The sequence below is a fragment of the Perna viridis genome, chromosome 2 (assembly GCF_037379345.1).
Source record: "Perna viridis isolate PV_CMFRI_1.1 ecotype Kerala chromosome 2, ASM3737934v1, whole genome shotgun sequence".
In the NCBI taxonomy this organism is placed as follows: domain Eukaryota; kingdom Metazoa; phylum Mollusca; class Bivalvia; order Mytilida; family Mytilidae; genus Perna; species Perna viridis.
The window spans coordinates 47,662,090-47,674,060 of NC_142446.1; the positions used below are offsets into that span (position 1 = coordinate 47,662,090).

At 34.8% G+C, this 11,971-nt stretch overlaps 1 protein-coding gene and 1 pseudogene across 1 annotated transcript; one reads left to right on the plus strand and one right to left on the minus strand.

Moving 5' to 3' along the window:
• The first annotated feature begins 415 nt into the window (after positions 1 to 415).
• Positions 416 to 1,792, plus strand: LOC148625446 (oxytocin receptor A-like). Its single transcript, XM_088571200.1, has one exon. It carries the CDS (start codon positions 474 to 476, stop codon positions 1,593 to 1,595), a length of 1,122 nt encoding a protein of 373 aa, XP_088427326.1. The 5' UTR covers positions 416 to 473; the 3' UTR covers positions 1,596 to 1,792.
• An 8,864-nt stretch (positions 1,793 to 10,656) lies between these two features.
• On the minus strand, positions 10,657 to 10,791 carry LOC148625447 (5.8S ribosomal RNA; annotated as a pseudogene).
• Positions 10,792 to 11,971: the final 1,180 nt, after the last annotated feature.

Consider the following 11,971-nt stretch of genomic DNA (forward strand, 5'->3'; position numbering starts at 1 on the left):
CCGGTAGGATAAGCGTCCTCTGCTTTTCTAGAAATACCCGCCGAGTTTCTCATAAAAGGTCAAGTCCGAGGTAGACGAAAGAGGAAAGGAAAACCATGACACATTGAACAAATCAGTTTTCATGGCACCGTAACGATCCATGAGTTGATGATGACGACCATAAAACATTTGTAGTGATGATTCAATCTTGTAGCAACACAACCCTGCTCCAGAAGCCTTTTTGTTATAATTTGTTATAGCACGATACAAAAAGTCTGTGTAATCTCGGCAAGCTCTGGCATAACGTATGAGTTGTGATATGAACACTCAAAATTAGTTTCTTCCGTAGTCAGGAAATACGGAAATGTTTTCGGTGAAATCTCCTTCTATATAAGTGACGATTTTTGATATTTAAAAGAGATACATAACTATTTGATATCAGATTGAAAATTTCATTCTACCCAACTCTTCCAGTAGTCAAACATCATAACAAAATGAATTTTTCGGATGCAGACAAGCTTTCCACATGGAACTCCCAAGAAGCTAAAAAATACATAATTCATGACATATTTCTCGTTATCTATTTTATAATAGGATGTATTGGAAATCTTTGTGTTGTAGTTGTTTATGGAACTAAAATGAGAAGTACAACTGAAAGCAGATACTTCATTCCACTTCTGGCGGTTGCAGACTTTTTTGCATGTGCTTTACGTGCGCCATTTGAACTATGGAAAAATCTGCTTCCTGTAAATTTTCAGAACATTTTGGGATGTCAAATTGTCTGGTTTCTAGTCAATATATTCACATATGGATCCATCTTTATACTAGCAGTAATGACCTTACAGAGATATCTAAAAGTGTGCTGGCCGACTAAGAAGCCATTGTCTTTGCGCTTTAGGAGGATGGTGTTATCCTTTATTGCATTCTTTTCCGTGGCCTTCTCAGCTCCGTTTATCATATGGAACGAGAAACTGGAAATTAACAGCCATGTTAATGTTACTGGGTACATATGTGGTGCAAATGTGAAGAGAATAGATAAAAGCGGAAACTCTTTCATTAGTTTCATAACTTTTGTTTCAATTATTCTTCTTGCTGTTATGCTAGAGTTGCTCATACTGAATGCGTTGATAGCTCGAACAATATATCTCCACTTGAAACAAAAGAAGGCTCGGCTTGGCAATGCGTCAATTATTCTGAAGAAAAAAAGTACACCAACTACAAGGGGAACAGGAGTAACTGAAATAAGCTCGACAGATTGTTCGTTTGAAAACCAATCCGACAATATTGGTTCGGTATCAACAACAAATACAAACTGTCAATCAGAAAAGTTAGAAACAAAGCAAAAAGACACACTATCTTCTAGACGATTTTCGTATATGTTCATTACAATAGGATTAGCATTTATCGTATCATATATTCCTCAAATCTTTCTGTTGTTTTCACTGGTTCATGATATTTCTTTTTGGACGAATATTTCTGAAATTCAGACTATAGTTTTTAAGTTTTTAGACCAAATGGTTGCTATAAACAACATAGTTAATCCTTACATTTATGGGTATTTTGACTTGAAATTCAAATCAGAGGTGAAAAGTTTGATGTGTTGCAATCGCTTTTGAATGTTTTTTACTCAAAATGTGATTTCTGCTTATCCTCATTGTAATTGTTCAAAACGTTCTGCTCTGCAATATATACATTTTATTACAATATGTCTTTTTTTACTGAAGCTATTTCATTGCATGTACTATTTGTTTAAACCATTTAAATTTTTCTCACTGACAGCTGTCGGAAATTGCTGAAATGTGTATATATTATATTAGCGTGTTAATAAATTTCTAAATTCTATTATTATTGATTTAAAATAATACTTTTCTTTTGGTAGTCATGGTTTTTTTCTCTTAATACTGATACCTTAAAGACAAATCACACTATTGTTTATGCGCATTGCACGGCGCAAACTATCATAAGTTCGTCGATTTGTGACGTCGCTTTTTGCGTAAATACCAGGCGTCCGTCTGTGTGTCCGTCTATCCTACACAAACTCACGACTACAATTTCACAACGGATTCCGAAGAAACTTGTACCAAATTTTACTAACATTTAGACTGAAAAAAGTTGATAATCAGTATTTGATGATAGTTTTAGGGTGAGTTTTGCCAATTTAATTATCCAACATTTTAGCGAGTGTCGGGTGGGAGATATAGAACAATGTTCTTTTCAAGGAGAATGTGGCCTAGTTTTCATAATCCCGACAAGTTGTTGAACTGGGAAATATTAAAGATAGTCCCGTATTAGTGCAAATTTAACACAATTCTCCAGTTCATTTACTGAGGTAAAAATATTGATATAGTTTCACGCAGAGTATGTAATCCAGGCGACGATTCATATGGGCGAATCCGGATAATGCCACCTCCACTGAAATTTGAGGATATATTTTTTGCACGAAATCATGATTTTTTTTTTTACAAATTCACACAAATGTTCTTGCTTCGCTTCCCCCGAACTTTAAATTTTATTTATTAGCCCACTATAAATCATGACCGCATGCATATGATTGTCTGTCGTCCATTTGCAAAAAAATCTATGCAGTATCAGTGTAGGAACACCGGAATGTACATTTACCGACAAGGGTTGTCTGCCAATGTATTTTCTTGATCAAGTTTTTTCGGAAAATCAAAACGGATGATCTAAATTTTTTATTACATGATAAGGGGGTTATATTTCTTATAATTTCAAAAGGTGGGTCATAATTATGCACCTCCTTTGCAAGGGAGTTTGTTCCCTATACGTAAACAAAATAAGGTAAGAAATGGGAATAAGACTTGCCAATAAAACAATAGGGATTCCTTTTTAGGGAGCAACCATTTGATTTTATGGAGGACTAGAATCAAATTTTTATGCCCTGCCTTTTTATTTTCAGAAAACTGTTTCTTCAGCAAAAGATATAGGGACAATAATAAATCCTACCTTTTTATTTCTTGAAAATTTCAAAACATCATTTTACAGAGGTGCAAAGAAAGGTTTGTCTCTAAATGCTCAAGTAACATGAATTAAAAAGGAAAACGGAACAAGACATACAGAGGCCAGAAATTCCTGATTTTGGACAGATACAAAAAGTGCGACAGGGTTAATTTAATTTGGTGTGATCACAACCCTACCATTTAAAATCTGGCCACTGTTGAAAAATATTACACAATTAAACACACCTAAAAATAGTTCAAAAAGGTCTGAGTCCCTTGTTACAACGGAAATAAGGAAATTGAATATAAATTACATAAATGTACAAACTAAGGACTACTAGCATTTAACTGACATGCTTTTTGACATAATTTAAATATTGTTGAATTCTGATTTCATCGACGCACAAACCGAGGCGACCCCCTAAAGAAGCCTTTAATGCCTTTTCATCTAGACTAACACGAAGCTTTCCTATACGTTAGCGACAGAATCAGTGATCATGATATATGAGCATCAGTTAGTGGATACACAATCTTCCATTTCATATCCACCAATGTTAGGGATGTGTGTTTTTTTTTAAGTTGCCTTAGAACAAGTATTGTATTAAAAATTTATCAAGGCCGACATAAAATATCAAATTATTCCTTGTATACAAGCTAAAAAACGACAAACAAAAAGTTCAAACTATACATACACAAAACAAAATAGCTATTTGACTAGTCTGCCAGCTTATGATGATATCTATGTTTGCAACAGAATGTTCAGTATAATAACTGTTAGGTCATTAAGGATACAAATGCAAGTTTGAGCAGGATGTGAGAAAACGTCACAATTTGGGAATTTAGTAGATGTTTGTGATAGTCAATAACGCCCATCTAGTCCAAATTGTCACTTTTAGAGAAAGTGTTAAAACTATTAAACTGAGTAACAAAAAACTGCGAGCATGGACCAAGTGTACCGATAAGGTAAGCGTCCTCTGCTTTCTAGAAACACCCGCCGAGTTGCTCATAAAGGCAAGTCCAAGGTAGACGAAGGAAGACGCTTACAATACCGGTACACCTGGTCCATACTCCAAGTGTTTAGTGGAGTCCGATTTGCTCGTTTACTTTTGTTACTTTTTATGTTTTATTTTGGTTATTTATATTTTTTTCTGTATGTGTTTGTTTTCCATGTCTGATTGATGGTCGTTTGACTGTCCTTTGATTTCGCTAGAATCTAGGTTCCCTTAATTACTCTTTACGGTAATACGTCATCTATATAGCGGAACCTTAAATATAGGATCTAGCTGAACGAGGTTAGGCGAAAGAGGAAAGAAGGAAAGGAAAACTATGACAAGTTAAACAAATCACTTTTAATGCCGCCGATGGATACACCGTAACGATCCACGAATTCATGATGACGACCAAAAAACTTCTGAAGTGATGACTTCAGTCTTGCAGCAACATAACCATGTTTCTGAAGTCTAATTATAAGAATTCTAGCGCGATATAAAAATTTCGCGTAGTTACGGCAAGCTCTGGCATAATGTATGAGTGATATGATCCATACACAGGTTCTGAAGGGATGTTGCCACAGATGAAAAGAAAGTTGACAATTTTGAATGAAAAGTCATCACGTTTGTCGTAAAGTTTGGTCAATAGTTTTCCTTTACCATCGATTTCTAAGTGTAGGTCAAGATATGAGGCTGACTTTACAGGGTCTGTAGTATCCTTCATCTCAAGTTCTTTGGGGTAGATACGATGTATCAAATCCCAAAATAATAGGATTGTTTAAAGATAATACGTCATGTATACAGCGGAAACTGACATTTAAGGATCTAGCCAAACGATATTCTTTCTTTCGGATCAGATCAGCTATAAAGTCATAAAGAGTGAAAGAATAGGTCAGCAAGTAAAGGAGCACAATTTGTTCCCATTGGAATGCCGACCGTTTGTTGAAAAACACGTCCACCACACTGGACAAATATGTTGTCGATTAAAAATTCCAGCATCTTCCTCTGTATATTTGGAAGATGTTTTTGGAATTATTTCTTACAAAGTATGAGGAATCTCTACCAAGAACTATATATTTGTATCTAGGTGTACCATTTTTTTTTTTGGAAAAACAACGATGTATGTTTTTAAGTCGGGTTTTTAACTGAGTATGGGGAATAGAAGTATACAGTGTTGAAAAATCATAGGTTTTAATGCTATTATATTCAGATAATAGTCTTGAACTGATTGTCTCCAAAAGATATTTCGAATTTTTCAGGATCCACATTGAATGAATACCATCACGGGAGTAACAAGTGTTGTGGAAGGACTGCAGACCCTCTTTGACAGTTGTGAGTACAGAAGTTAAAAGTTTTGAAAGAAGTTTGGTGGTATATTTTGCAGATTCAGCTATGAAACGTTGTTTGTATGGATTCTTGTGGAGTTTAGGAATCCAGTACATAGACGTAAAATCACAATCATCGTCCTTGGTAGAGAGACTAAAAGAGGATAGCATATGGTTTTCCACAATCTCTTCTTTGGAGAGTGAGGCAGCAGTATAGGTCTTATCACTGCTATTATTTTCTACGTCTACATCTGATAATAAACATTGGATGTAAAACGTTTTAAAGACAAAAGCAATTTTGACATACTTAAAACTTTCAAAATGATCTCACGGCCTTTAATCACTCTGACAGAGAATCAATGTCTTCGTGTTCTCGTTCTATCCATTTTTTTGCATAGTCCTCGACGGCATCCATAACAACTTTAAAGTTATAATTCCAATTCATGGAGCGTGGTCCACGGTACATGGGACCTTTAGAAAGGATATTACGCAAAGATTCGTTTTCGATGAATGTTAAATCTTCCGTAACGACGTGACCAGAAGCACCAAATTTGAATGGAGAGGTTTTGCAAGAACAGTCAGGTGGTTTAGCCTTGAAGTCCTAAATCTCAAGGTTCTGTAATAGCCTTTTATAATTAAAAATTTTGGATACAATGGGTGAAGTATAGGAATATGAAATAATAGGTATGGATTTGTCCTTGAAATATGGGGGAATTTTGTTGGTAACGTTTTTGTGATGGAGGATGTTAGCCAAATTAATTGTACCTATACCTTTGATGACAAATGGTAGTGGAAGAAATGATCGTTTTTGTTCATCTTGACTTTTCAGACAAACTGGTTTAAAGAGTCTTTGGAAACCAATATCCAAAATGATGGCAACAAGTCTGTATAATGATGAGGTGGAGTCAGAAACAGGAGTGTGAAGACTTGTTTTGTAAAGGGAGTGTAGTAGAGTGAGAGTTATAGAATAAAGTTTGGTTCTAATGTGATGAAGTCCAAGAGGTTTTTGTATGAAAGGAAGGAGACGATCTATGGAGACATCATGTAACTTAGGTGACGTATAGTGGCGATGGCCATGACTCATTTCCCGTCTTGGATTTTTGTCAAATAAATTCCTCACATTTCTGTTAATGTTATATTAACTTGAAAGGTTTCCTATACTTTTGATGTGGTTATTACATCCGTGAGGTATTGCAGTACCTAGTCTGCGTATCCAGTACTCCTCTCTTTCCTTACGATAGTTTTACTTAGAACGGGACTATTCGTAGGATGGAATTATTATTCTAAAATACGAACTTTCATAGAGAGGATTCAATGATTATGTTGATTAAAATGTTGATAAACTGTCGGGAATTTGGTGGTGTGCATTCCCGAACGATGACCGTACATTCGTTTGTTTAATCGTTCTTGCGTTTCTCCGACATATACTTAACTACATAAGTTGCATTCTAATCCATATATTAAGTTTGTTGATTTGCAACTTAAGTCATCGTGACTTCTCGTATGGAAGGTTTTGTTTGTAAGGAAACTGGAGAAGTAAGAGTCGGTTATAAGAATGTTGCATGTTTTGCAATTTTTAATATCACATTTTGATATGGTACAATCTTATGTGAAATGGCCCGGACCGCCAACTTTTGAGCCTCGGTGAGCGATTTCCGAGTACCGATCTGTAATCTTTTAGAATTCTTATTTTAACTATAAAATTACTTTTAATATCCAAATTGGACATTAATGAAAATGAAATTAATGTCAATCGAAAGTCAAATGACTATCAAATTAAGGTCAAACGAATGTCAAATGAATGTCAAACGAATGTCAAATGAATGTCAAACTAATTTCAAATGAATGTCGAATAAGTAACCAACTTCACACTTCTTTTGCAAAATTCATGCTTTCCAGCACTTTCAGTAGTCAAACATCATAACAAAATGAATTTTTCGGATGCAGACAAGCTTTCCACATGGAACTCCCAAGAAGCTAAAAAATACATAATTCATGACATATTTCTCGTTATCTATTTTATAATAGGATGTATTGGAAATCTTTGTGTTGTAGTTGTTTATGGAACTAAAATGAGAAGTACAACTGAAAGCAGATACTTCATTCCACTTCTGGCGGTTGCAGACTTTTTTGCATGTGCTTTACGTGCGCCATTTGAACTATGGAAAAATCTGCTTCCTGTAAATTTTCAGAACATTTTGGGATGTCAAATTGTCTGGTTTCTAGTCAATATATTCACATATGGATCCATCTTTTTACTAGCAGTAATGACCTTACAGAGATATTTAAAAGTGTGCTGGCCGACTAAGAAGCCATTGTCTTTGCGCTTTAGGAGGATGGCGTTACTCTTTATTGCATTCTTTTCCGTGGCCTTCTCAGCTCCGTTTATCATATAGAACGAGAAACTGGAAATTAACAGCCATGTTAATGTTACTGGGTACATATGTGGTGCAAATGTGAAGAGAATAGATGAAAGCGGAAACTCTTTCATTAGTTTCATAACTTTTGTTTCAATTATTCTTCTTGCTGTTATGCTAGAGTTGCTCGTACTGAATGCGTTGATAGCTCGAACAATATATCTCCACTTGAAACAAAAGAAGGCTCGGCTTGGCAATGCGTCAATTATTCTGAAGACAAAAAGTACACCAACTACAAGGGGAACAGGGGTAACTGAAATAAACTCGACAGATTGTTCGTTTGAAAACCAATCCGACAATATTGGTTCGGTATCAACAACAAATACAAACTGTCAATCAGGAAAGTTAGAAACAAAGCAAAAAGACACACTATCTTCTAGACGATTTTCGTATATGTTCATTACAATAGGATTAGCATTTATCGTATCATATATTCCTCAAATCTTTCTGTTGTTTTCACTGGTTCATGATATTTCTTTTTGGACGAATATTTCTGAAATTCAGACTATAGTTTTTAAGTTTTTAGACCAAATGGTTGCTATAAACAACATAGTTAATCCTTACATTTATGGGTATTTTGACTTGAAATTCAAATCAGAGGTGAAAAGTTTGATGTGTTGCAATCGCTTTTGAACTTTTTTTTGTGATTTCTGCTTATCCTCATTGTAATCGTTCAAAACGTTCTGCTCTGCAATATATACATTTTATTACAATATGTCTTTTTTTACTGAAGCTATTTCATTGCATGTACTATTTGTTTAAACCATTAAAATTTTTCTCACTGATAGCTGCCGGAAATTGCTGAAATTTGTATATATTATATTAGCGTTTTAATAAATTTCTAAAATCTATATTATTATTGATTTAAAATAATACTTTTCACTTGGTAGTCATACTTTTAAAACTTTGTGCTGATACCGTAAACACAAATCACACTATTGTTTATGCGCATTGTATGGCGCAAACTATTATATGGTCGTCGATTTGTGACGTCGCTTTTTGCGTTAAATTCGCGTCTGTTCTCCCCTTGACCATAGAAGCAAAATGCCATCGAAGTGTAAGGGCCGCTTTGGAAAAAAAAAACTTCCGTAAATGCCATGCGTCCGTCTCTGTGTCCGTCTGTCCTAAACAAACTCAATACTATAATTTCATAACGAATTCCGAGGAAACTTATACAAAATACTTAGACTTCGGAAAAAAGTTGATAATCAGCATAGATTTAGGGGAGTTTCGGGTGGGTGATATGTTCTTTTCAAGGAGAATGTGACCTAGTTTTCATAATCCCGACAAGTTGTTGCACTAGGAAATATTAAAGATAGTCCCGTATTATTGCAAATTTAACACAATTTTCCAGTTCATTTACTGAGGTAAAAATATTGATATAGTTTCACGCAGAGTATGTAATCCAGGCGACGATTCATAGGGGCGAATCCGGCTAATGCCATCTCTCCTGAAATTTGAGGATATATTTTTTGCAGGAAATCATGATTTTTTACAAATTCACACAAATGTTCTTGCTTCGCTTCCCTGGGTCTTTAAATTTATTTATAGCCCACTTTTCATCATGATCGCATGCATATGATTGTCTGTCGTCCATTTGCAAAAAAATCCATGCAGTATCAGTGTAGGAACACCGGAATGTACGTTTACCGACAAGGGTTGTCTGCCAATGTATTTTCTTGATCAAGCTTTTTCGGAAAATCAAAACGGATGATCTAAATTCTTTATTATATGGTAAGGGGGTCATGTTTCTTATAATTTCAAAACGTGGGTCATAGTTGTTGCCCTCCTTTGCAAGGGAGTTTGTTTCCTATACTTAATCAAAATAAGGTAAGAAATAGGAACAAGATTTGCCATTAAAATAATGGGGATTCCTATATCTACTTAGGGAGCAACCATTTGATTTTTATGGGGGACTAGAATCAAATTGTATTTTCCTGCCTTTTTATTTTGAGAAAACTTTTTTCTTCAGCAAATTATATAGGGACAATAATAAATCCTGCCTTTTATTTCTTGATAATTTCATAACATCATTTTACACAGATACAACGAAAGTTTTGCCCCTAAATACTCAAGTAACATGAACTAAAGGGGAAATTGGAACAAGACATACAGAGTAAGATACAAAAGATGCGGCGGGAATAAATAATTTTGGTGTGATCACAACCCTACCATTTAAAATATGGCCACTGTTGAAAAATATTACACAATTAAACACATTTACAACGAAAAAAAAGAAACTGAATATAAATTACATATATGTACAAACTAAAGACTACTAACATTTAACTGACATGCTTTTGACGTTATTTTAATTTTGTTGAATTCTGATTTGTTATTCTGTTTTGATGATGCATGATATAAGTTACGGAATTTCATCATCCCAGCTTTTGTTTGGAATTAATTTACCTACGCCCTAAACCTAACACATTCAAGATAAGTTCATTACACATAAGATTTGAAAACTAGAAAAACGTCTACGTTAACTCATATGGTTGGTTGTGCTATGTACCTTTGATTACTCTTTTAAACAGTTGTCTCTCATGACTACGTACGTAGTTCACTTAATGTGTATATCATATCAAAATCTTATGATTTTTAAGATTTTTTTACGCCTACATACAAAAATACGGCCTCAATATTTCTACTTAGCCTAGCTGACCACTATTTGAATTAAACAAATGCGTAAATTAATTACAAAAAGAAAAGAGGAAGGTAAGTAAAATTTGTGGTATAGTTGTGTACGTAAAACTTGAAGGAAGCATGAAAAAAAACGGTATTCTGTTTTAAGATTGAAGTCATTATACACCTGAGAAACTTAAGTTAAATATTCTACCATTGGTTCAGTCACTTCTGGCAAATCATTCTGTTTTACTTTGAATTGTGAATAGTCAAAGGCCTTACTTTTATTTAAAAGGCGTCCCTTTTTCTCACATCCAAGCCATACATATATGCAAGCTACATACACAAAGCCGAGGCTCATCGGACGCGACACTAAGACATGCGTGGATCCGAGAGTGACCCGAAACCGTTCGAGATATCAATGATCAATGTGTCCTGCAATTCAAATAATTTCACGCAACTGACTGCGCTCTTCATTGACGCACAAGTTAGCAACAGAGTCAGTGATCATCATATCCGAGCATCAGTTAGTGGATACACAATCTTCAATTTCATACCCACCAATGTTAGGGATGTGTGGTTTTTTTTTAAGTTGCCTTAGAACAAGTATTTTTTTTTAAATTATCACGGCCGACATAAAATATCAAATTATTCCTTGTATACAAGCTAAAAAACGACAAACAAAAAATTCAAACTATACATACACAAGATAAAATAGCTATTTGACTAGTCTGCCTGCTTATGATGATATCTATGTTCGCAACAGAATGTTCAGTATAATAACTGTTAGGTCATTAAGGATACAAATGCAAGTTTGAGCAGGATGTGAGAAAACGTCACAATTTGGGAATTTAGTAGACGTTTGTAATAGTCAATAACGCCCATCTAGTCCAAACTGTCACTTTTAGAGAAAGTGTTAAGATTGTTTAAATGTTAAAACTCGGACTCCACTAAAAACTGCGAGCATGGACCAGGAGTATCGGTAAGGTAAGCGTAGATGAAAGAAGAAAGGAGGAAAGGAAAGTTATAACACTTTGAACAAATCAGTTTTTTTCATGGAGCAGATGGTTACACCGTAAACGAACTCGCGAATCGTTACGGTGTACCATCCGCACCATAATAACTGATTTGTTTAACGTGTCATAGTTTTCCTTTCCTCTTTCATCTACCTTGGACTTGACGTCTATGAGCAACTCTAGAAAACTGAAGACGCTTGCCCTACCGGTACACCTGATCCATGCTCCAAATTTTTAGTGCAGTCCGATTTGCTCATTTACTTTTGTTACTTTGTATGTATTATTTTGGTTATTCATATTCTTTTTGTTGTGTGGTTTGTGCTACATTCTTTGATTTCCGCTAGAATCTATGTTCCCTTGATTACTCTTTACGGTAATACGTCATCTATATAGTGGAAACTTAATTATTGGATCTGACTAAACGATGTTCTTTCTGCCGGATCAGATCAGCTATACAGTCAGCCTCATAAGAGTGAAGGAATAGGTCATCAAGTAGAAGAGCACAATTTGTTCCCATTAGAATGCCGAGTGTTTTTTTAAACGCGTCCACCACACCGGACAAATATGTTGTCGATAAAAAAAATCCAGCATTTTGAAAATATCTTCCGTAATTTGGAAGATGATTACGAATTACACAGTATGAGGAATCTCTACCAATAATTACAT

What these genes read in the sequence shown, in the direction of transcription:
- LOC148625446 (XM_088571200.1), top strand. Translation starts at nt 474, where the DNA reads ATGAATTTTTCGGATGCAGACAAGCTTTCCACATGGAACTCCCAAGAA.